Source organism: Aythya ferina (genome assembly GCF_964211825.1).
Source record: "Aythya ferina genome assembly, chromosome: 14".
Taxonomy (NCBI): domain Eukaryota; kingdom Metazoa; phylum Chordata; class Aves; order Anseriformes; family Anatidae; genus Aythya; species Aythya ferina.
The window spans coordinates 1,155,585-1,182,244 of NC_140312.1; the positions used below are offsets into that span (position 1 = coordinate 1,155,585).

Below are 26,660 nucleotides of genomic sequence, written 5' to 3' on the forward strand. Positions count from 1 at the left end.
CTGTGGCCCTTTAAAGGCCTTGGTTTGAGTAAATGACATTCCCTACAATATTTCTATAATTATGTTATTTAGTTGTTGGCTTAATTAAAAAAAAAAAAAAATCTGAAAAAGTCTGTCTGAAAGGAATGAATTGCATTATTTGAGTTCACAATGCTCTCAGTGACTGTCAGCTATGGTAAGGAGTCTGCTGGTGCTGAAGTATGAGAACTTGGGAAAGGAATTTCAGGTACTGAGCTAAATCAGAGCATGGACGTTAGTGTATGTTGGTAAGGCTATAGTTAGTCCTCTGCCAGGCTTTGCAATCTGTAATCTCAGTGGTGCTTTCACTCCCGTGAACGCTTTACAGTCTCATAATGCATGGAGTTTGGAAAATGGCTGCATGGCCGGGCAGGGTTTGTGCACATGTCCGTGACTTTGCACACATGCTGTCTGGTCAGGGGCTGCTAACAGCACACCCCATCCGTCTCTGGGTACACTCTTCCCTCACAGTGGGAAGTGCTGTGGGATTTGTTTTCTCCTTCATCAAACAACTTCAAGTACTTCAAGTTTTACTTTTAAAGCTTATAAATACTACTGATGCCCTGGTTTGTGGCTCAGCATAATCATGAGATGCTGAAAAACACTCGAGTGGACTTGCTTTGCTTTTTTAACTCTTCAGCGCGTATCTTCTTCATCTCAGAGCAGATTTTTCTCGGAAAAGAGAGGTTCCTACAATTGCAAGCTCACAAGCAGCACTAAAGGAAAAATGCCAGATGGTGCAAGACTTGATTAAAATTGCAAGAATAAGCAATACAGGGAAACACTTATCATTTTCTCCTTGAAAAGGCTGGCCTGCTTATCTCCAGTTCTTGGCCTCACTCAGGCCATCTACAAGCAAGATTAAAACTCCAGACATTTAGGTTTGTACAGACTGCATTCGGTATTTCTGGGTGGATTGTTGCAGTAGAATGGTTAAAGCTGTGATTATTCCAGGCTTCTTGAAACATGGGAGCATCCAAAATACAGAAGTGGTTTAAATAAGGGAAGCCAGTGTGTTTTTGTTGTCATTGTTTTAGTGGTACCAGTTAAAGACAATTACTATATTATGGTGCTGTCTTTATTTTTGTTCTGGGACTAGAGAGTCCCCAGCTGTAGAACAAGAAAAGGTGAAAATCATGGAGAATCAATTCTTATTTCTTAAACATTAGAATAGGGTTTAAGAGGAAGGTCTACGCTACAGGTAGGAAAAACTATAATGATAATCCACTGAACATCAGAAATGAGATGATAAAACTTAAACTTTATATATAGATATAGATATACACACACACATATATATATACACTTTAAATATTTCCTTCATATCAGTTTGTGTAAAATTTAAATTCAGACCTTAGTTAACCGCATTGAAATTTAGGTGTGCTAACATGTCAAATTTAGCAGCATAAATTATCAGAAGTTCAGTTTTCCACTTCAGACACTGAGGAGAGAAATGGGATCGAATTATTCTTTGGTGTTAAGAATCGAATTATTCCTGTGTTAAGTGTCTCATGGTATTGACTAGGTAGGTGGGCATTGTACCTTTGCTTCTAAAGTTAGTACCTCGTGTAGTCTTCAAGTTTGGTGAAATTAATTTGGATGTAAACTTGACCCTGTTTTTTTATTTTTATTTTATTCCTAGGATACATTCTTACTTTTTTTGTTTGTTTGTTTTCAGTAGCGGTGGTTAATTTGTTGATTTCATCTCAGTTACAAATCCGCAGTTGGAAACACTGCAACACCAACACCTCCTCTGTTCTGCAGGATTCAGACACTGCTCTAACTAATGTCTGGTTTATCTCTCTCAGCTGGATCCCGCTATTACATTGTCACTAACGTATTAGATAGAGGAAACTTCCTTAGGCAAGGTAAAAAACAAAAGCTCTTGCATGCTATGGGGTGATCCTACGAAAGGGAAGGCTCCTTTCATCGCAGGGAGGGCGAGTGCAGCAGGGTCCCTGCCTGCTGCCTGGCGGTGTGGTAGTGGTGGGACCATCAGCAATGCCTCAAACACGTGCCTGAGCACAGGCCCTAAGGAGAGCTTCCTGAAACAAAGAGTTAAGTGTGGAATCAATGTTCAGTTTGTTCCTCTTAGCAAACTTTCTTGTTTATCAATTTGACCTTTGTTTAATGTTTCTCACATGAAACATGCAAGTAGGGGCTGTGCAGAGTGTTGGACGTGGTCGCTGCTTCAGAGACTGCACTCCAACAGATTTTAGCACAATCGAGCAATAATGTAAGCCTTTGATGGTCCAGATATTTACTGCTCAAGACCAGCTCCGCAGTAATCACATGGCATCAGAGGCCATGGAGAATCAGAACTAACAAAGAGAAATGCTTTGGAGGATTTCGGAGGGGGGAGGAACCGGGCTGGGCCTGCCTTGCCCTGCGGGGTTGGAACCCTGCTTGTGTGTGCGGGTCTGAAGCCGATGTGCTTCTGCAGCTTCGGTGTCCATCTAAAAATAAGCAGAGGCTTACCACCTTCCTGGATCATGAAGCTGTTTAGGTAATTAATTGCTGTCTATGCATTTGAGAAAATCGTAGCAAGGGTTAAAAAGCTTTTGTATGACAGAGAATCATTCGCAGCTTGAGGTTTGCTGAACCATTGGATCAATGGCCCTGGGAGAGGCCGTTGCAGTACAACCTATTGTTACTGCCATGTGGCGGATGCTTATTTAAGGTTAGAATGTAGTGTTCCAGATAAAAGCACTGTTATGTACTTATTTGGGGGGAAAAAAAAAAAAAAAAAAAATTTGAATGTCAGAATCTCTTCTTTATTAACCCTGCAGTCTGTCTGGTTGGGTTCGTTACAGACTTGGCTTACACTACAGCCGTGCTCAGACCGCTGATGTTGAGCGGTGGTAGGAGGTGCTGCAGCTGAAACAATTTAAGTTTTGAACACTGCCTTCGTGGAAAAAAGTACTTACTGTAATTTTCAGCTACAGACCCAGTTTCTTGAGTTTTAGGTGTTTCCTTTCGGTTTCTTTTACCTGCTAAACTTCAGCTATTAATAAGGAAAGGAATTTGGTCTTTGTAGGGAGTGCTCTTGGTCATAGCACAAGGAGCTTGATGCATTATTTTTTATTTTTATTTTTTAACTTTACCTCAGGAAAGGGCATCAGTATACAGTGTTTGAAGGGCGCTGTCTGCTGCCAGACTGTCCATCAGAGCAGGAAATGTCTATGTGTCCATGGGCTTTTTCTTAGGAGGTGTGCTCAGCTGTCTAAAACTAAACCAGTAAATTCTCTGGAGGAGAAAGCTCCTTACTGCGTGCACAGCTGTCTGCACTTTATGGATTCTGTACCATGGGAATCTTAGTGTAAGTTTATTTTGCTTCTGTAGTACTCGCTGCTATAAAAACTGATTCTGAAGCTAGGACTTAAATAAACGGTCCTTGTACCAAAATAGGGTCTTCTCAATCGTGTCTGATTGACGTGGCTGTTGTGTTTTTTTTTTTGTATTATTACTTCCCTCTTCACTTTACATAAATATTTTTAAAAGAGGATTGATTGACTGTTCATCTGACAGGTTTAAAAAAAAAATGCTTGAAGGAACTGGCAGGCAAACCTGCCTTTTGTGCTCCCCAGCCTGTGTCTTTGGCTCTGCCGGATTTTGGTCTGGGAAATACGTAGTACATGAAGTAAATCTTGAACAATGATCATGCTTCGTTACACTCAGTTAAATTCTTCTCTTTGAGATGCCGTGACCAATTCTGCCAAATCAGGGTGACTAAATTGTTAGTGGAAGTTAGCGATGACGATGGATAGATGTGCTGTAAACACTTGGTTTGTAGTTGTCATTAGAACCTTTATAAGAGTGCATGAAATTGTAACGACCTCTGAAATTCAGGAAAGGGGGGGAAAAAAGGCTTCCCACCAGGAAGGTTTTAAATAATTTTCCAAAAGAATGTTGGCATTCCCACCATTTCAAACTTGGAATAATAAATTATCAAAAGAGCTGTGCTTAAGACAGAGAAGAGAGACTGAGGCGGTAGATCCGTACAGCCCCTAGGATTACCTTACTAGTCACCTTAGGGATGGCTATGTGAGCGAGGTAAACAGCCTGCTAATGAAATTCACAGATGGAGCTTAAATTGGGAGGAGTTGCCAGTGCTGCTCAGGAAGAGAAAATACACAAAGAGGCATAGATGAACAATGTGGCCAGGAAACCATGTGAGGTTAAACAGGGAAGGAATAGTTTCCTTCATCTGAAGGGGAGGGGTAGAGGAAGAGGACTTAGGAATGTGGATAAAATAATATGAATGTGGATAAAATAAAATGAGAAATGCAGGAGAGAGACAGAAGGCAAGACCTAAAAGTACTGGCAAAAACATAAAAATACAAAATCCAGGACAAGAAATGCTTTTGAAGTCCAGGAGTGTGCAACAGGAGAGACACGGTGAGGTATCTTGGTAGTCCAAGTGTGAGACGGATGCCAAGTGGGATTAACAGCAGGTAATAACCTACGGAGTATGCATCCTATAGCAGAAATTATATCTGTAATTGCTTAACAGTGTTGACAAAAGTAATTATAGCGCTATTCCGACACTCCAATAAAAAGTTGGCCTGAAAGTGCCATGAAAGTGGCATACAACAGCTATGCACATCTTACCGGTCTATGGTGGTACTTGTTGCTTGTCCTCCTGAAAACGTTAACAAAAGTTGAGATGGCCGATTCTGCTTCAGCAAGCAAATTTAGCACATACCTTCCTTCCTGTTCCTGTGAGGGGAAGAGTGCTTTTGTATGTGTTCTCTGCATCAAAGGTGTCCCAGGCCAGCTGAAATGAAATAAAATTATCCTATTGAAGGCATTAAAAAGCGTATAAGGCTTTGGAAAATACCTTTTGGACATGTTTGATTGCTTTTAAGCTCTCACGTGGACTTACAGGTCTGGAGATGAAGAGTAAAATGCATCAAAACCGAAGCCTTAAATATGAAAGAAAACTTCTTGGCAGTGTTTGTGGAGTGGGAGGGCTCGGCCTTTCCCTCGGGGAGCTCAGCAGCATGACAGCGCGGCGTTTTGCCCTTCAGCAACTTTCTGATTTTTAAGTCACAACAATTTTTCAGTTTGTTCCCTACCTTTCCTACCTGAATTACTGTTCTCTCTCTAATGTGGTACAAAAGGATCTTTACCCTTTCAAGTGAAGTTACTGCTTGTGACTGTGTGTAACAGGGTCCACACACCTGGGCCAGCACCAGACACAATTCTTACTGCTCTGCTGGCACTGAGCTTCAGTTCTGGCCTTCAGCACTGTGAAGGACATCTCAGTCATCCTCAGCTGTAAGATCTGAAAGTCGTCAGAAGTATTTTTGTCATGCAGCAGAGCACCCAAGATACCATGTTTTTAATGCTCGTTTTTTCATGCTCTTGGAAGTTACAAGAGCTGATAGCCTCATACCCTGATTATTGTAGCAGAGGCAGTCTGTTCATGCTGCATTGCATTTCTTAATAACAAGAGACTGAGGTTCTTCCTGTTTCTTTAGCTGCAGACCAATTTTTTGAAAACTATTAAAGCGTTGAATTTGTATATAAAATTATTTTCTTCACAGGGGATCAAAACCTACTGAAAACATACCTGCTATCTGAGATTGGGGTAAAATGGAGTAGAAGAATACTGAAAATAAGGGAGGAATCAGCATTCACTAAAAATTTCTATTGTTTCATGCAATGCTTCTTATATAAGGCATTCATTTCTGATTACATCCATATGAAACCCATTTATGTTTTTTAAATGGAAACCAATATTATTGTTACGTCTGTTAAAAATACAGTACTTATTTTACTCACTGATCTTTATTTTATTGGAGAGAAAAAAGTTTGCTTCTCTTTCCCGTTTTTATGTTAGTAGGGGCAGTTTTGGTAATTGAACAGTTTTGGTAATTCTAAGGTTCACATTGGGCATTACAGGTATTTTGTAATATAATGAATTTTGTTTTTTTTAATTGTGAGATGAATGTTTGGTGTGTTTATTTTTAGGCTGTCTTTGCTAAACATAGAGCATTTAAGGAGAGCATTTTTCTTCCTCAAGAATCTTGTTTAAGCTTGGCTTTTTTCCTTTTTTTTGTTTGTTTGTTTCACTGGGGTTTTTTTGAGCTTCTGGACTCCTGTTCAAAGTTTAAAGAACAATAACTAGTCAAATGTAAAATAATGTCAGTTGAACAACCTATGACTCAACAGTCAACCAAGTCATCCTGGATCCACATCAAATGGACTGAGGCCAAAACCTAAAATTGGCACGCAGCCCTGTCCCTCTTCTTCATATATTTTCACTGAAGCAGAGCCCAGAATGTAACACATTGGTTAATGCTCCATAATAAGCTGGTCTGCATGTAAATGTATTATTTTTGTTGACAAAAGAGTCTGAAAGTCTATGCCAAGCGTAAAGACACATTGTGCAATGGTTCATACAGACTGGCAAGGAAATGTAGTCTATGCCCTGAAAAATGTACTGTCCTGATGTTCTTTTGGTATCAGCTCTACTTTTAAATTGCTTTCTTTAATTTCTGTAGAAAGAATTAATGAAGAAAAATTCCTTTCTGCTTCACTTGCCTTATTTCCGTTTTTCCTTTCTTAGAAAAGCTCAGGTTTTGTTTCTAATTCATTTGTGTTTGTTGTTTGTTCTTTCAGCAAAGCAGAAAATAATTATGCAGTGCTGTTAAACGCACAAACTGTGGTGAATAACAGTGTGTATACACACTCAAAGTTGGTGTCAGGATTACTATTAAAGGGCTGTACTGGCACCAAAAGTCTTGTTGTTTTTTTCCTAAAATAGCACAAATGAACCTTCTAATGACCAGTCCAAATTTATTTATAGCTTTATGAATCAATTGATACTATGGAAGTATTATCTTGCAGCTTTTAAAATATCTGGTCCATGACTCTTGAAGCTCAGTTCAGCCTTTTGCTGCGTTTCATACAGTGCCATTAATATTTTTCCATGTACGTTACAGTCAGCTTTCCAGATGTCTTGCCTTTTTTCCTAGCAACATCATTTTGGCAGCTTGTGACTACAGCCCTGTGACTGACAGAAGTGCTCACATTAAGAAAACTTGAGCAATATATGCATAGCTCATATGAGGTCATTAGTGGAACAAGCCCTGCTCAATATTTTCAGTTCGATTCCTCCGGAGTAAATTACTTTTTAGAGATACGTTGAGTGAAATACGTTTTCAGATATATTGTGACTATGTAGGATAAGCTAAAACGTGACAGAGTCAAACTCGTTGGTCTGGTCTAAAACCAAAATATCTCTGTGCAAGAATCCTGTCTTGTTGAATTCTGTGTACCGGCAATGAAATTAGTATGTTAAAGGACGTCTGTTCAGATAATACTTCTTTGGCGGGTACACTGACTTTTGGTTTGTTTGCAAGGTTTGGCGTTTTAATATTGAAAACTGAACTGCTTCCAAGGAAGTGTCACAGAGGTAAAACATCTCTCTGTGGCTGTGGAGCTCAGAACCAGAGCTTGCTGCATTCAGAGATCAAGTGGACTAGAAACAATTCCATATTGTGTTTAAAATCAGAATGCATTTTTATAAAGCAAATTCCAAGTAGATTTTCGAGCTTTCTTCTACTTGCTGCATATTAGTCCTGCGGTCTTTCCAAGCACAGTCCCCTTCTGCAGAGCCACCTGCTTGCACCTTAGTTTCTAAACATAGTGTGCGTGTGTGTGTATAAAGTTGGATGTTTCTGCAAGACAGAATCCCTGAAAACAAAGTTTTCAGAGGATCTACAACCATCTATAAAACTATACAAAGATGTAACGCGTATTTTGTTATCCAGCTAAGCATAAAGACTTAGGATGGTGTGTTAGGATTTGATTCCATATTCTTATGTAAAGGTTTTATTTAAATCTAAAGGTACTGGCTTCTGTTTTACTGTTTTTTACTGCCTCTTTATTTAAGGAAATAATGAAAGAACAATGAAAGCAATAAAAACAAAATACGTCAACATTTTTGGAAAATATGTATAAATTCATTCATATAGAAATTAAGTCCTACCCTTGAAGGCAGGACATCTTGGCTGCTTTAGTAGTGCACAGTAATAAATGTGAAAGTTTTGAACGTGTAATTTAATTATCATATTCTGGCCATAAATACTTTAAGGCTACAGTACATTTGAAATCCCGTGAGCTCTAGCTAAGGTTGCAGCTGCAACATCAATTACCATTTATCCATTCCAAGAAAGCTTTGCCTGTGCCCTTGAAACCTTTATGTTCTGGAGAGTATCCAAAAAAAAAAAAAAATCACGTCACTCACTTGCGTTAGTGTTTCTTTCTCACTCCTGTGTGAGCTCTAAAATGGTAGCAGACGCCATTTCGGAGCGAGGGGAGGCGATGGCTTTGGGGCAAGTGGCGGCACCCCGTGAGCACCCGGCTGCTGAGGGGCAGCACCCAGCCACCTGCGGGGGGATCGGCGTCCCCAGACCAGGGGAAATATCATAGGGTCATTACGGAGATTAAACAGCCCGATGCCCATCGGGAGCCTGTGCTATCTGACTGTGCTTGTTTTATTTCCCTTGTGCTGTATCGGGAATCTGCACAGAAGATCTTCTGTTCATATGCAGTTGGCATTTGCCTCTGCTATTAGGGTTGCTCTTTATTTAAGTGCACTTTATAGGAAACGGAGCAGGGATGCTCAGTGATGGTCACTGCTGCCTCGGAAATGCTGGGAAACAGGCTCCCCAAGAAGCCTCCTCCTAACAGTGCACTTCTGTCATTGAAGCTCTGCTATATACATATAAATTAACATATCTAGTGCCTGATTTTGTCACCTAGAGCGTGGTGGTGGGCTGTCTGTGTCACTTCTCCAGCAGCTGTCCCCTGCTGTGGTGCCAGCCATGGGCATTGCCTGTGCCCGAGAGCTGCCAGGAGAGCTCCTGGGCCGTGAGACGTGCTTGAGACAGCACGGGAGAAGGTAGCGTTACTGTGTCGGCAGACTGTGTGTGTGCTGGTTTTTCTAATCAAACAAATGCTATTTCTTCATGTATTTACTGCAAACAGAGTTCAGGTTTGCAAGTCAGGCTCTCTGCAAGACCTCTGGACTGTGCAGAGATCGAAACGCCGGGTGGTTCATGTAGCCCTGCAGGAGGGGATCCGGGCTGAGTTATGAGTAAAGCCACACCTGCTACTTTGAAAAAAATCTTTCATAGTGGAAAATGTAAAGTCTTTCCTCAGTGGGACCCAAGTCCACTTTGTTGGTTGGAACTCGGTCTTGATACTTGGTTAATGTCCTTGTTAAGATGTATGAGAGTTGTTGGAAACATGAGCAAAACTGTTTACAGTGTTTGAGACAACTTTATACAGAGCAGTGAATCACGCAGTCTGTATCAGCTGTGGTACAGGGAACAGCAAAATGTATGTGGTTCTGTGAACGTAGAGGCTGACTGTAAGACTTTGCTGCTTTAGGTACATCTCACATCGTAATTTCTTTGTGAATTATAGTCCCAGTACCCCATTATGAGTTGGCTATAAAACATATGCAGATGTAGCATGGAGGAGGCATGGTGATATCACTGACGTGGTTAGAAAATAATGCAGCGAGCTGCAGCGTTCGGTCCTGAGGCAGCTTGTACACGGCCTTCTCTCGACCAGCCTTCGCCTTGGTGCAGTCTTGGCAGTGGGTTGTGTCGCAGGCAGGTACACAAAAGCAGACCGTAAGTTCAAAATCTGTTTTCCTGGTTTATCAACTCGTGATACGGTTTTTATCTGAGTGAGTGATAAAGGAAATTGTGTTAATCATCTTGGCTTTCAAAGGGGCTATAAAACAGTAATACTGGATGCTTTTATTCACAGACTTTGGGTAAATACTGTAATCTGTAGTGGGTTTTAATTTATTATGGCATCGTTGGCAACGTGCACTACTTCTACCAGAGCAGATCAGTTGCTTTTTTTTTTTTAAATACACGATGGGAAGGAAAGCTTACGAATATGTAGGTTCCGCATGAATGTTATGGGAGAGTGGTCTGTGTGTGTACACAGCAAGGCGGTCATGGGAATGTGTGGATCAGCACACCGTGATGCCTTTGACTTGGAGGTAAAATGAATTTAATATCCACGGACAGCATTTGAGCTTTGTGCACACTCAGCGGTTGCCAGATGAAGCAAAGGACGTATATCTAGGTAGAGACTGCAGACAGCCTGGAAGGAAATCACTGGTTTTTATGATTTCATACCAATTTTCGGTCTCTAAACTTAAACGAGTAAGTTAGGTGAGACAGAAGAGACCATTGTGACCTGTGGTGCTCTGGAGGGCTGTGGTGGGGAGGCTGTCCCTGCTTTGCCACAGAGACCTGGGCTGGGCAGGGCAGTCTCCTGAGCCCGACCGTTTTGTGGAGGCTCTCCAGCCGATGGTGCGAGGGATGGCAATAGCATGGGCAGTGTGGATGGGACCCCTGTCTTCTTCCTTTGATCGTGCAAGCTCTGTACAATCTAGTACTATGCCCTGGGAGTTAGGAAATGAAAATCAGCAGCAACGTGATATTTTTGTAAGTAAAGCATTTATTATTTTTTAAAAAGCTAAAAAAATATATACATGTTTTTGAAATTATTTTCAGTTGGCAAATGCACTTTTAATAATGTGGACTGGTAGTGTCAATAGAGTTGTTTAACAGTTCTTTTCTGCCTGCTCTGAAAACTACTTTCCTGCTTAAGAGGGTATCAAAAATAATTAGCAATTCTCTAGTTAATAAAGAAATAAGTAAGCAATTCAAAAAATGTAATCAGTTGGTGTATGCAGCCGAATGTTTACATTGTTCTCATTGCTGGAAGATAAGAAAGAGGCCCAGATGGCAGTGACATTGAAAATTGTTTCCTTACTGTTATTTGGTGGTGCTACTTACATGGATAAGCAACTTGCTATTAAGCATATGCTATTTAAATAAGAAGTTGACTTTTTCTGGAGAACCAAGGCTCAGAGCACCCATTGCTTTGTGGTCTGGATTTATTGTGTAGCAAATGCAACTCGTGTGTGGAGTATTAGATGAGGAGAAAGAACAAAACAGTCTTACTTACACTGCTTTAAACTTAAATACCTCAGTCATTCAGCTGCTTTCTTCCATTCTTGACATATTTCTTCCATTTTTTTCCTAATGGCTGACAATTGGACATGAATAAAATGTTCACAGAGGTTTTAGAGGCTGTAGTTGCAGGTGTTCTGGTTTTGTAATTTCTAATAGCACCAGGCAGGAGCTTGGCTGTCTGTGTGTCTCAAAAACACTCCTGTTATCTGTTTCCTCTCAACTTCTCTTCAGGGTAGGGTTGTTGGGGGGGCGTTGTTTGTTTTTTTTGGTGGTGTTTTTTTTTTTTTTTTTTGAAGGTGAAAACTGCTGAGCTGACAGCTGCTGCTTTGCCTAGCAGCCCCGCAGCTTTCCTGAGATGTTCCTTCTCCTGTTGTGTACCTTACGGCTGCTTCCCTCAAATATATTGGGTCTTTAAGCTGTTAACAGAGCGCTTCTCTCATTGCACGTAACATGCCATTTGCAATAACTTTGTGGCATCTTTAAAAAAGAACGTGCCCTTTACAGCTGCCCACCGCCGTCCGTGCTGCCCTGTCCCGGAGGTGAGGGTACGTGCCCAGACTCGGCCGTGTCTGGAGGGGCTGAAAAGGCTGCCAGGAGGCATCTCGTGACGAGGCTCTGCCTCCTGCTGCAGTGCCCGTGTTTGTGGCACTGGTGCTGGTGCTGCCGCCGTGCCCTGCGCCTCTGCCGCCAACACACAGCCACAGGTTTGGGGCAGAACGTGGCGAAGGGGGTGGTCTGAAGCTTTCCTTCACTGGTAGAGGGTCGTAAACTGTTGATTTTACGTGATTCACCATTTTAGTTGTTGGAAGTATTCCTTTCTTCACCGTCTCACTGGAGATTTCTTTTGTTTAATAATGTACAGTAACAGGAAAGTGGCATGTTTTTAAAATGCGATTACAGAGTTTTAGCATGTTTAATATGTATAGGAGTGTATATTCTATGTGGTACCTGGGAGATTTTACATGTATATTCACAGCAAAGACAGAAGAAAGCAGAAATGGGGAAAAAAGCAAATGTTTTCACCACTAATGACCAAGTGCACTGAAGGAAGGTTTCTTCAGAAGACCGGTAGCTTTCCGTCGCGTCTTTCTGCTCAAACTTTTCCCGTTCATTACGGGCTGTCAGTTCCATGACCGCCCCTATCTGGTGTCCCGGCTCTGATAACCGTGCCAGGAGGTTGTTGTTGTTTGCATTCCTGCCCTGCTCCGTGCTGCTCCTGCCAGCGCTGCGCCCACCTGGCCGCAGGGAGCCCCGGCACGGTGAGACCAGTGCCCAGCGGTGGAAGGGGAGCTGCTGGAACCAAAACCTCACGCTGCCGTTAACTTCACCACACCCGTCTTCAATAAAGTTTGAACCTTGAGCCGGGTTTGAAAGTCTGTGGTGAATGATTAACAGAGAAATGGCCTTAGTTAAACAAGGTGATTGCTGCAGGGCTAGTTTATGTAGCCGTGACTTCTGCTCCTCGCGTCTTCTCGTTTTCCCTCCGTGTGTCCCCTTGATGGGAGACGATCAACAAATGTACCTATAAATACAAACAAATAAAACTAGCTTAGGTACAAGTAACTTCTGAAAGTACACGAGAGTGGAGCTCAGTACCCTTAACCAACTAACAACTTGCCTCCCAAAATAACATTTAATTAAAGTTTTTATGAATTTTGGAACCATTAAAATCTGGAAAGTTTTTCCTCTCATTTGGGCTGGTTTTTTTATATATTTATTTAAGAATGGTAGTTCATTAGGCTTTTGTTGAGTCTTAAAACATTTCTGCAAATAACAAAAAGACAACTTACTGATTGTTACCTTGTATTGGGATGGAATTTCTCCTGTGTCTTGGGCAGAGAGACACAACCACTTCAGAAGTAGTTATTTGTCTTTTACTACTTCATCCTATAACTCTGTATGTAAAAGATTGATATTAAACCTCAAACCAGTTTGTTTTAGGTACAGGGCTATTTTGGTTAGTAAATGTTCACTTTGGCTGGCGATCTGATCTGTAAAGCTCTCGCACGAGTCCTTAGGGCCGCGATCCACCCTGTTCGCCGTGCTTCAGGCAAGCAAAGTTCTGTTTTGCACAACCAAGGGACAGTCGGTGTCTGGCAGATTTCCACACCATTAGTAAATACTGCCCTTATCTGATAGTGCCAACTTGAAAAGATATGCCAGGAGCCCAGATTAGATTGCTGGCTACTGCTTTATTAATCAATGTGTAATAATTTATTTTTAGTTTTGTTGTATCATCTGTTTCCTTTATCACATTACATTTTCTATGATACTTGTACAAAAAGTGAGCCCTATTAAACGTTAAAGGGGGTTGAAAAAAATCAGAATGTTTGACACTAATGTAGTTTCTGTAACAGCTGATTAATGTTCTCTTGAAAATGCTTTTGTCATAAATTCACAAGGTATGAAGAATTTATTTTTTTGTGTCTGAATTAGTTGTCTTCAAAAACTACACGTGGAAAGATGCTCGGGCTGTCCATTAGGAAGGCAGGGAACATGTCAACTGCCTGTTAGGAGAAACCTCGCTTTGTATTAATCCAATACCAGCACACACGCAGTTTAGTAAGAAGATGCAGAAATAGATTTGAGTCCTCAGCTTCCTACCCATGAGTTTTCTTTCCCTGCAGGCCTGTGACCAGTAGCTTCTGTCCAGTTTCCTCCTCTGAGGAGCGGGGCCTTGCGAACGGCTGCTTCCATCGTTACGTTACTCGTTCCTAGAGTGCCTCTGTGCTGAGGGAAGCAGGCGTGCTGAGTAAAAATTAGGATGGGTGTGTAATTAAATGTGTGTGTTTGTAAGGACATCAAACAAACGTAACTGGGATGAATTACATTCTGCCAGTACTTGAATGTTGAAGCTTAATTGTGCAACCTAAATATTTTATTATAGTTTTCTATTCTTTAAGAAAAGCCAAATTAATTAGATAACATAGAAAAGCCATCATATGGGTCATAAAAAGGATTATAATCTATTGATGAGTGTCACTTGAGTTGACAGACTACTTAATGATGGTGATGACAGTTGCCATCATCCTTGTAGAGTAATGTAGCAGAGGAAGTGTTGCTGCAATTCACAAATTTCTGAAAGCAAAGGACTTGTGACAGATCTGAGTTCTTCTCCCAGTTCTGGGAAGAGCTGTTACTTCCTGGGAGGGCGTTTTTCTTCCCTTTTCCTCAAGGTTGGCTAGTTCTACTTCATTCCCACTGCCAACCTTCCTTACTGAAGCCTTCACTCCACCCTCGTTGCAGCCTTAATCCTCTTGTTTAGCCCGATTTCTGTCCATCAGCCTCTGTACTGGTTACTCCAGCATGTCCTGGCTGCTGCTGTGTTCCCAACCAGCTTCTGCTTTTGCTCTCCCCCTCTGCTCTGGCTTAGATTCGGGCCACCTGTCCCCTGTATGCCTCGGACCCTTTGGTTTGGTTGGATTTTGGTGGGTTCGCTTTCTTTCCTTAAGCAATTTTCCCTTTTCTCTGCCATCTGGTTCTGTTTCCACCAGAGCATGAACTCTGTAGATGTGCTTGTTCTGGTTTGGCTTTTCACCCCTCTGTGTTTGGGTGGTTGCATTCCTGCTGCTTGCTCCTGCCCGGTGCGCGTGCTGCAGGCAGTGAGGCACTGCGAGGCTGCTGGGGACATCGAAGTGTTGGAGTGCTTTAATTTGGGCTGGAATTTACATTTTTTGTGAATGTTTGAGAGCTGTATCTTTTCTTTAAATGTGTGACCAAATCTATTCAGGTTTCCTTGGGGAGAGGAAAAGGCATTTCCTATTTACAAGCCAGCTCACACTGAAATTTTAAGTCCACGCTAGGGAACGTGCTTCTGAGTAAAGGCACCAACAGCATAAAACAAATGTGGCCAGAACCCTATTGGAGAAAATTCTAAAATCACTTTAAGCATGCAATATAGAAATTTCAGTTAAATGTGTTACAGTTTTGTGAAAACAAACTCAACAAAATGGGCCTTAACACCTTACGGGTTGTACGATGTTGTGGCAGCCCGAAACAAGAAAGGTGTTGGGCCTTGTCTGTATTGCTGGCTCATGCTGGATAAGATTAGCCTCTGAACCTTGGCAGGACCATGGTCGGTTCAGCCCCCATGATCAGAAGCAGTGTGAAGGTGATTATGATGGGCTGTTTATTGTTGTAACGATGATCTTTTGTTAAAGAACTACCCCTTCATTTGGAGATGGTCTGTGTGCTTATATAGGAAAACCAGATCCTGAAATTAAGAATATATATTATTTTCCTAATATGCTGGGGTGAAAGGATCATTTATTACTATAAATATATATAAATACGACTTAATTTGCACAGTTTCTTGTATAGAGTGTCCTGGTAGAAAACTAGTGGAGAGGAAGCTCTTGTAGGACTTAAAGCAGACTATGGGGAGTGTAACCATAATGAAAACAGTATGGAATAGGAGTGTACTTTGAGTCAATTTTATAGACTGGGATCACTGCGCAGGAAACTTGGCTTCGGAGATGGGCAAGGGAAGTAATCTTGACGTAGTCAAACAGGCAGTAAAAAAATCCTTACAGCTTTACTTACGCATTGCAAAAATCAGTGGTTAACTGTTTCCAAGGCTAGTGAAGTTTGTGTGGAGAGCTGTGTTTGAAGATAAGGGCAATCCATCTCTTGCTGTTATGAATATTTTATTTGCCAGTATTGCACAGATCTTCAGTATAAGCATTTTGACACCTTTTTTTCTAGCCCTGGAATAAGATCAGATGTAAGCTCTTCTCCATCCACAACCTCAGCAACTACGGGACCACCTCCCAAGCTTTGTCTTGTGTGCTCCGATGAGGCCTCTGGGTGTCATTACGGTGTGCTTACTTGTGGCAGCTGCAAAGTGTTCTTCAAAAGAGCTGTGGAAGGTAAGACGTGTTTTGATTATATGATCTATGATAAGTGATGTTATTAATTTCCTGTTTAAAAATACAAAATCCAATTACGTATTAGAGTGGCCAAAACCAGGCTAGATAATCTTTCTGGAATCCTTGTTGTTGTTAGACTCCTGCTGGAAAACCCCATCCATTATATCACTGTCCTTTTCGTAGTAACATTGATAATAGTGTGATTATCTGAAGCATAGATACTATTTACATCTATAAAATGCTCCCATTCACTCCCAGTGTAAAAGGACGTATTGTTATCTTAGCTTTTTGTTTGTTTCCTTTCTTTCACTGTTGTTTTTGTTTATTTTTCCTATTTATGCACAGATACATGTCTGTGCATTAAATTCATAAAGTTTTTGATTTTGAGTTTCATATTAGCTGTTTTGTGTATAATGCTGTATGTGAGATTTGATCTCTCCTATGCAAGGTTATGGTAGGAAAAACTGTAGAACTATCACCGATACCGATTGTTACTTACATGTCATGTGTGATATATACAGAGGTAACTAACAGACATTTGTGTGGGTTCGGATTTCTCTGTAACCACAGGAAGAAAATAGAGGTGATGAAAAACTACATGTTGAATCTGCAGGGGTATAGCAGAATAAATCATCTGTGATGGTTGGACTGTGTACGCAGACATTAGGTAACGAACTAGGTTGTACCTCAGTGCCGGACTCTTCACTTCAGTGTGAGAGAGAGAAGGCAAAATTGCAGACTATATTCTCAGTCTTGCAGAAAAGATGGCAATTCCTGTATGGTGAAGTTATGTAACTCTCACTTGCAGCCTCTTACAGGGTTTCCTGTCTCGTGCCTTTTTCATGCAGTCATTAGCTGGTTATTTTGCAGTGACTCAGACTACCATTTTTTGTTAACATTTTTGCATGTTTGATTTCACTTGAGCAGAGTGCGGGTTGTGTTTGACAAAGATGTATTGGCACTCGGTCCTGCAGAAGAAGTATTTCTCTGAGTTCCCAACTCATCCAAAGCAATAGGGAACTTAATGATGCAATAGGAAACTGCAGGGAAATGCAGAGCCTCTCTGAAGGGTCAGAGAAGTCAAGTTTGTGTGGCAGTTTTGCTACTCATCATGGGAAAGGATGTCGGTTCTGTGGCAAGCTGGAGCTGTTTCCCAAGTGTAATGAGACCATACCAGCGAGTACAAAGCACGGAGCTGTCTTTGAAATTCAGAGCTGCTTTGGCTGTCCTTGACTCTCAGCTAGTTCTGTCTGGAGCTGTGCTCCCATCTGCAGCCAGGCTCCAAATCTGTAACTTGGATTAAAATAAGGTCACTGGATATCCCCCAGAAGAAGTATTATGTGGCAGCTGAATATGTGTCAGAGTGACAGTCTTGCCGTCCTGAAGCTTAAACAGGTTATGGCAGTACTGATACATGAAGAAATCAGTTCGGTAATTTATTTGATCGGTGACGTGACCTTGTCACATCTTGTCTCAGCTGTATTACTAGTAAATAGCTAAAGCAGGGTTGCAGTTGTAAAACTGCAATTCCTCAAGGTTTACCTTCGCTTTCATTTTTTATTTTTTCCAAAGATTTTCCCAACCTTAATACACAAGATTAGATATGGACGTTTTCAGGAACTCTTTTAGTATATATATGTATGAGTTTTAATATTCGCTTTAAGGAGCAAATGCACATATATATTTTTAAAAGGTATTTTTCTTATAAAGAATTTATGTAGAAAGAATTTGTTTCAGCAATATCCTTTTCATTAATGTCTGCCAGGCATCTGTTAGTGTACAGATAAGCAAACTCTGTGCACTGGTATCAAGCCTTTAGCCTCAAAACCTTTCTTCTTACCTTTGTCAGCACGCCTGTATGCTGTGATGGAAATAGTTACAGAAACAGAAAGTATCAGCATCTAGAAAATCAATATAAAGTGTATTTCTAGTAGAACTAGAGGAAAAAAGGAAGGATGAAGATGGGACAATTACTATGTATTTATACCAGGTCTTCACACAAACAAGGATCCTTTCTTCAGGAAGCCAGGATAGCAAAAGCTATCTTGTTCTGGTGCTTATTTTCGTGGTGCTTCAGAGCCCTCATGCTTCAGTTTCTCCAGTCCCAGCACCAACCCTCCTCGCCTCCCAACGCGCTACCCACACCCTGCTGCCAACCCAGATCTTCATCTCTCCTCCCCACCTCCGTTCCTTCATCCTGCTTCAGATCCTCACACCTTCCCCCTGCTCAGATTCCCTCCGACACCTCTGCCTCCTGTTGTGCTCCAGATTGTGCTGCTTCTTCAGCCTTTTTAATTCCCAGCCTGTTCCCAAGAATCTTTCAGTCTTCCTGTTTTCACAGCCTTTCGCAGCCCAAGGGCATACTTGTGCTGGGGGCAGTACAACACTGAACAGTGGTGTTGTCAGGGCTCTGTAAAATGCTCATATCTGCAGCAAATTCCCTTGGAAGGATCTCTGTTTGCTCACCACCAGATTTTTTTTTTTTACCAGCATATTGTTTGTTAAGTATCTTTGCCTGTTTTTAATGCATCCTTTTGTATAACTGGCATGTCTTTTGGGCAGCATTCAGACTAATTGAAGCAGAAGGTGAAATCAGCTTCTCCTCGTTTTTCACAAAATGTTCATGTGGAAAGAAAGCTTTAATATAATGTAATGCAAAGAAATAATGTAGCTTTCATCTGAAAAAAGGCAATAATGGCTAAGTAGTAAAAAATATATACATTTTCATGGAGATGAAGCTCTTTGTTAGGAAAAAAAATGGGATGGCTTTGGAATATCTACACATGAAGGAACATTATTTACCATGTGAAATCATGATCTCAGTTGAACACCTTTGAGACATGAAGTTATACTCTATGAGAGTACAAATATTCTTTGGTCTGCAGTTCATGTGTGTGCATGTATATGTTTATATGTATTTTATATATATCAGTATGCCAGTAATGGTAAGCGGAACCATGAATTGTGTCTATTTACTAACTTATTGTAGAACACAAAGATTATACAAGGCTTAGTAAGGCTTCATCTTCTTGCTTAAATGAAAAAAAAAAAAAAATAGGGGTGTTCATGCAGAAAAATATTCAGGGCTTCCTTGGGAAATCAAAGCAACAATAACAGCAAAGAAATACGCTTATTTTAATTCATGTATTTCAGGTTGCCATATTTCTAGGATCAATTTTTTTTCTGAATCTGAGTCCATAAAGATGTCAGTAAACTTAGTTTGTCCACTTCAGACTCTAAACAAGAAGGAAGGGAAGCTTCTTGACTCCTAAAATGATGAAAGCTATTTCTAGGTATCTGTAGATATGATGAACTGTATACTTTCCAAATGAGTTTATGAATGTTATTTATGTCTTGTGTGAAGTCATTTAGGGAAACTGTAAACATGCGATAGAAGCTTAGAGCTTTCTCATAGCTTGGAGACATGTAAGAGGAAAAAATAGCTTTACAAATAGAATTTCCTAGTGTTAGCAAATGGAAAATAGGATTTCTTCCTAAATGTACTGGCATTGCTGTCTATTAGAAGTCTGCTAGATGTGTAGGTATTAGAAGTCATATGGATACTGATCTGATTTTTGCAATAAATGAAGTACAGCAAGTAAAGATGTTGTATAGTCCCTATATCCTTAATGTTACAGAAAGAACGAATGACTTTTCTATTATTATATATCTTATCTATTATTATATATCTTATCTACTATTCTATTTGTGGGCCTTGTGGTGATTTTCTTTGTTTTTGTGACTGCAGGGCAGCACAACTATCTGTGTGCTGGAAGAAATGATTGTATTATTGACAAAATTCGGAGGAAAAACTGTCCAGCGTGCCGCTACCGGAAATGTCTTCAAGCTGGCATGAACCTTGAAGGTAACTTCAGTGTTCAAATCCATTTCTTATTTTAGAGTCCTGGGCAATAAAGGTCATGCTGTTTATGAAGCTAAAGCATTTGAGAAGCACTTTAATATGTATAAAGTACTGCATTTTATGGTGTGTATGAGCTTTTTAATGAAAAGTAAGGGGTTTTTTATCGCTAAAATTTCTCCTGTGCTTTCCTATCCTTAGTCAGTTGCTCTATCTCTCAGTATGTTCAGCAGAAGTGAGTCATGCACACAAAACCGGGTTATTTTTTATTCCTGTCAGCACATAGATCTTGTTGCTTTTTCAGTGAATCTGAGACAGCAGAACTCTAACGGAGGTCTTGTAGGGAAGTGTCATGCCTGCTTATTCTTACTTAGGAAAGTGACTTGATGCTGAAAACCGCAAATGGGAGGGAATGCCCAGACATAGATCTAAAATTGGAGCGGGACTTGCATCCTCAAACTGGAGAAAAGGAAATTATATTTATTTATGCTGTGGATTCTTGTTCTTAAATGTCTGTCAGAAGCTCTCCAGAGAAGATAGTATAATAAATAAATACAAATGTACTAGTACATATTTGTCCTCTGCTAAGTCCTGGATAGCTGATGAGAAACTGAAGACCACATCAACCAGAGATTTAGTAGCAGCTGTAAAAAGGCATAAAACATTTTTATTGGTGTCAGCTACATTTTATGTTTGATATTTTTTCCTTGAGCTGTAGAGATTAATTCAGTATTTACTAGCGTAGTTATCAGGGTGATACTTGTGTCATCAGAATTGTCAGATAAAATAAAAATGTCAAAAATGTATTTGTCAGATACAAGTATGAACAAGAGTCCTGGTTTCAGTGAAAATATCCTTCAATAAAATGTAAATGCTGAATTGTATTAGAGATGGATACTGCTCAGATTAGTCTGTTAGCTCATCTTTACTGCCTCTTCTACTTCTCTCAGGCGATGAGAGAATCACCAATTTTTCTGCCCTGCAGGTGGCTCTGTGTGCCCCTGCCCTCAAAGCAAAGAACCCAACACAGTTTGAAAAGCTTCCCCTCCTATTGCTCACAAGTAAATCCCATCCTTCGGGGGAAGGAGACTGTAGTTCTGTGTGTTTCCATACTGTTGTGATCTGTGTGCAGGAAGGGTGTATGCGGCTTAACAGCCGAAATCTGCAACAGTGGGTCCTGAAATTACCTTGAAAGAAACGAGGTAGTCAATGAGTGTTGTGCTGGAGAGGGATTTGCCCCTGCAGACACTGCCAGCGGGCTGAACCATGCACTTCGGAGCTAACAGCAGGGTAATTGGCTTACCTACTGCTGGTGCTGGGGCGGGAAGGAAGGAAGGTGCCTTGCTGCTGGGTTGGCACAGCAGGTTGCAAGTGAGGGAGCTCAGAAAGGGAGCTCAGAATAGCCCAGAAAAGCACAATTTTTTTGAGGTAGAAAAGAACACCTTTTTCTCTCATTTTTGCCTTTGTAGTTGTTTTCAAAATACATGTGTTATATTCATACATTTATCTATGTGAATAAAACACCTTATCGTGCATATTACTCTAACGGCAAGCCTTTCCATTCCTACATGAATTTGTGAACTCTTGTTAAAGAAGACTTCAGTGCAGCTGTCCAAGAAAGGCTCAAGTAGATGTTATTTGAGTTGATTTTCTTTGGTGAGAAAAGGCAAAATTGAATGACATCTCAGATGCTTACCACTTCTCTGCGTGTCGTTTGGATCCCTTCCAACTATAGTTTGCTTGCCTGAGTTCTGGCACAGAATCCTAGAGAGCAATGACTTTCTGGAGGATGGATATTGTTATATGGGTTGTTGGAAAAGGACAAAAAAGTTGCTTTCGTGGTGGAGAGAAAAGAAATCTAGAAACTCAGCAAAGCAAAAATGTTAGAACCCAAGGTAGTGTGAAGCAGCGAGAAAGAAAGAACCGTGGAAAGAATAATATATCAGGTATATCTGAACAGGTGGTGAATTGGTAGTACAAAAGAACTGGTAGAAGAGAAAGCTGAAAGGCAGTATGGAGAACAGAACAGACTGAAAAAAAAAATCCTTTATTTTCACTGTTTCAGAATTGTAGTTCAGGAATTACTGTGTCATGTTTGTTCCATGAATTTGTCTAACCTATCGTGGTTTGAATATGCAGAGATTTCTAGTACCTGTAGCAAACTGTAGCAGTGAATTTCACTGTTAAGTATTGGGTGGAAAAGTACCTTATTTAATAATAAAATACTGCATGGTAACTTTTTTGTCTCAGTACAAGAGGAAGCAATAATTAAAATGGATCCTTATGCACCAAAAACATGTTATTTAATCATTTTCTAATCTAATTTGCTTTATCAGTCATAGTTTTGACATTACTTATCTCCTTTATGGGGATTTTTTTTGTTACTTTTTTTTTTTGAGTTGGGGGGATTGGAAAAATGTGCAATTATCAAGCTGCAGGTACCAGAGATTTATAAGGTAGAATAATGGTATTTTGTCTTACAGTCTTTATCTCTTTGAATTTTCGTTTCCTACTTTCCTCATTAATTGATCCTAGACATTCTTTGGCACCTTTTCTCTTTCTGATGTGTTTGGAGAGAAAAGATTTATTGTTAGTTTTTATGCCCATATTAAGTCATCTCAAAATCTTTTTTGGCCTTTCATACTGCATTTTATAGTTAAAGTCTTGGCAATTCGTGTTCCTTTCTGTCTTCTTCGTTTTGAAGACGACGCGTGGTAGTGCCAGCATTTCAGATAATATTTCCCTGAAGGTCTCCTGTTCTTTCACGTTCTTTTTAAGCGTGAAGCTTTGCCTCCAGGACTTTTCTTCTGTTCCCACAGTATCACTGGTGCTTTCATGGGTCACAACTGTTTGCTCCTCCTCAGCATTTGTTAAGGGACTCTTAAGGTGTAAGATTTGTACTCTTAAGGTATAGATTTAACTTAATCAAATTCTTGTGTAACACTTCATCTTGTCAGATATTTCTTTTGATGATAGTTTTACCAGACTTACTGGGCTGGAAATATTCCATACCAGGTGTCAGCGTTAAGCTGTGGGGATCTGCATGTAAATTTAAGTCAAAGCAGTTCATTTGGTTTTGAGAACAAGGATAATGGAGGGGGGAGTGTGCACTACTAAAAGAAAAAGAAGCTCTTTGCTCCACAAAAGTGGGTGTGCTATTCTGCCATGAACACTTTAGCAGGTGTGGCCAGTATCTAAGCCTCTGAAAAAAAATTGGTTTATGCAAAGTCCATAGAGAATTTGTTACCTTTGCCAGTTAAGATTCTGAAGATTCTGTCCTAGCCAGTGGGAGAAACAGGGTCGGGAGGGGGATACTGTATTTTGCTAAGCTACAGAGTTGGTAAATTTCTGATGATCAAAGATTCTGGCTATATCAGTACAAACTCTGAAAGTGAAACCACTTTACATGATGCGTTTACGTGCTACTGGTTTATCTCTGAAGCTGCAGCACAGAAATCAATCAACCAGTGGAGATGGAGGAGCAGAATTGGGTTTCATTCTGGTCTCGGTTAAATAGAGTGTTCAGTTCTAGCAGGCTACGTCCAGGAGGGCTGAAAGCCTAGTAGGAGACTCCATTATTGACAATATGCTAATAAAATTGGTGCTTCAGCTTCCAGTTTACAGTTAACATCTCTGTGTAATGTTTTATTTATTTGGTATATGAATTTTGTGGTTTAATTATGCAGCAATGATTTATATTCAGGGAAGCTGACAAAAGAAAAATCTACTCCTGCCCAGCACTTCCAAAAAAAAAAAGTTGTCCAAAAAAAAAAAGATATTTTCCCTGGCTCAAGAGATTGAGTAACTTTACCCATTAAATGTATTTTTCCTTCCTTCTGCATGGTTTCTATACTGTAATGTAAGGAAATTACGAAGAGCCCACTCCTGCAAGAATTTTCTAAGCAGGTGTTGTTCTGTCTCATCAAGTCTTATCGAACTGTCACATGTAATACAAATTCTAGGTGCAGGTGTTTGTGCTCCCTGCAGACATCATTTAGCATGTTGAAACATTAACATAAATGTGACTTTTATGAAATGTAAAATAAAATATTTTTTATTAGTTTGATCAGCATTGAAGTGAAATTATTTACAATTTTATGAAAAAAATGCTTGAAAAGTTTCAAGTGCGTGATCTACAAATGCAGGAAAAAGTGTCATTTCCTTTGTTACGTTTTGTCGGTGTGTGGCTACTTTCCATTATCTAACCTGTGACATCCAAAACTTTCCTAGCTCGAAAAACAAAGAAGAAGATAAAAGGAATCCAGCAGGCTAATGTATCGGGAACGAGAGATGCTTCTGAGACTCCTGGAAACAAGAGCATAGTTCCTGCCTCACTGCCACAGCTGACCCCAACCCTCGTTTCCCTGCTGGAAGTGATCGAACCCGAAGTTCTGTATTCAGGCTACGACAGCACTCTGCCTGACTCAAGCTGGCGCATCCTGTCAACTCTCAACATGTTGGGAGGGCGGCAAGTTGTAGCTGCAGTGAAGTGGGCAAAGGCGATACCAGGTAAGAGACATGGGCGTTAATTGCAAAGTGCAGCCTTTTTATTGTATTTGAGTATCTGTCTTCATGTTTGGTATACTTCAGAGCCCTCATAAATAAACTTTTATGAGAGGAAGCCAAAACATTCATTTTCTCTCAAGCATTATAGCTACATAATTACACTAGGAAACTTGGAAGTGTTCTTGTTATTTTGGCTCCCACCTGAAGACACAGTTAGCAGTTGCTTTACAGAAGAAAGAAATGTCTCAGCCTTGGACATAACGTGTAGCATCCCATAGTATGTTTTGGGGACAAGTCAGGGCCACAAGGAAAGCTGAAGATCTGTTTCTTTCTGACAGAAGAAAATATTTTTCTTACTTCTTGTCAATACTATTAACCACCTGTTAAAAAAAAAAAAAAAAAAAAAAGGCAAACAAGACTTCTTCAATGCTTACATTGCCTAAGAATGCAATAACATACAAGAGGTCTGCCAGAAGAAAAAAGGTCTTATAATGAAATTTCAGTGTGTTTTATGTACTGGTCTCTCTTTCAATGGAGAGGAAATAAATTAAGAGTAGGAAAGGAAGACCAAACTCAAACATGTATGACCAGCAGAGGTGTGACAGGAGATGATTGTTTCTCTGTTAAGGCTTACTGTGATGGGGACTTGCACCTTTTGCTGAGGTCTTCATTAGGACAAGTTCACATTTGCACTTTCTGCTGGGACAAGGCTGTAGGAGACCCTTTGGTATTCTGAAATACGAATTCAAATACAGTTTTTATAAAATATTTGTCTGTGTTCATAAACTCTTCTGAACGGTTCCACTAATAAGACCAACCCTTCAGGTTAGAACATATGTTCTTTATGAACATGCCAAGCTTCTGTTTAATAATTATGTTGATAGGAACTATTTTTACCACATTCTTATTCTCTTCTTTTTTATTACTAAGGTGTTTTGTAATGAGAGTGTTTAATTTGTATGTACTTCTACTGATATCCCATCAAAAAGACTAAAAGTAATCTAGCACTGATGGCTAAATCCTTTAATTGATTTTTTCAAAACAATCTTTTCCCAAGGAGGTTTTGAGCGAAGGTTTCAATATTTGACCCAGTAAGTTTGAAATAACTTAGAAATACTTTCCTTGTATTTTAGATGTAGTGTAAATAGTAGTTACTGTGCTCTCCAAAACCAGAAGCTTTTATTTGAAGCTGTTTAGGCATACAAGTTTTGTTATATAATAATCTATTGAATGCTATCTATTTAAACATATCCACGAAACAGCACTGTAATGAGCTCTTTAGATGTCAGATGCCTAATGAAATTAAATAAAATCATCTTGAGTTCAGACTTTAGTAATGATTCACTGTGGCACAATATTTTCTTGTTAAATGTAGGCGCAATCTGATAGGAACTAACACTGCAAAAGGAAAGCTGCCTACGTTTTTAAGCCCTTTTAAGGGACTAATTCTCACATTTTACACACTTCCTCATTATCTTAATTGGCTCTATTCATTCTGTGTATTTTTACAAGATTAGCTACCATCATTAACTGCTTCTAATGTGATATATATTTTGTAAGCTCAATGTACAACTGTTGTTGAATAAGAACAAAATTTAAAGTTAAACCATTTGTTGTTTCTTGCACTACTCTCAGAAATTAAAAAAAAATTGTGCCATTAACTCTGCAAGATCGCCCAATGAATTGTAGAGAATATTAGATATTTTTGTCTTCTGTAATTTATCTTTGACCATCTGTCTCAGATAAGCACTTGCACATATTCTGATTTTTCTTTTTGTAATATTCCATCCCCTTCTCGCACCTGTAGTACCAATCAAAAATTGTCCATCCAGTACTCTCTCCATCCAGAAAGTAGCTGACAATGTGGCTGCAAGAATCCAGTAGTTGCAGTGTGCGTGCATTTGGTAGATGGGTGCTGAGAATTTATTTTGAAGAAATATAGATGTAGATGCCAGTATAATATACAATGTAAGGTTCAAGAGTTAACTCTTCCTGTTAGTCTTTTGTCTGTTGTTCTACGATATGTTTGTTATGCATGGTCAACAGGTATATGTAAACAAGCTCAAGCCTGACTTGTGCTGAAGTGTTCTGTTCAACCTCTGGAGGTGCATATGTAGTCATATTGCCCAGAAGCTGTAATCTGAGTCCTGCAGTTGCAATGCTTAATTTCTACATGTGCAAATATTTGAATGTAATCTTGGAAGTTGGAAAATGGTGTTTGCACCCCTTTTAAAGTGCATTTTTTTCCTTCAACAAGACTTTCACATAAGGAACCTCTTTTATTCTATTTTTTTTTCTTCCACCAAAAATGTAATCTAAAATACAGAAATACTTGGCTGAATCAGGTAATTGGAATATGGCAAGCAATTTTCTCATTGTTTCAGGTTATAT

General features: G+C 39.9%; 1 protein-coding gene across 3 annotated transcripts in view; it reads left to right on the forward strand.

Annotated features, from left to right (window-relative positions):
• NR3C1 (nuclear receptor subfamily 3 group C member 1) overlaps positions 1-26,660 on the forward strand; it is a 66,188-nt gene that overhangs the window by 24,013 nt on the left and 15,515 nt on the right. For all 3 annotated transcript variants that reach the window (XM_084535792.1, XM_084535794.1, XM_084535793.1), the window contains 3 exons: positions 15,741-15,904; positions 19,653-19,769; positions 23,994-24,272. In XM_084535792.1, the coding sequence (XP_084391918.1) occupies positions 15,741-15,904; positions 19,653-19,769; positions 23,994-24,272 (560 nt within the window). The remainder of the gene's footprint in view (positions 1-15,740; positions 15,905-19,652; positions 19,770-23,993; positions 24,273-26,660) is intronic.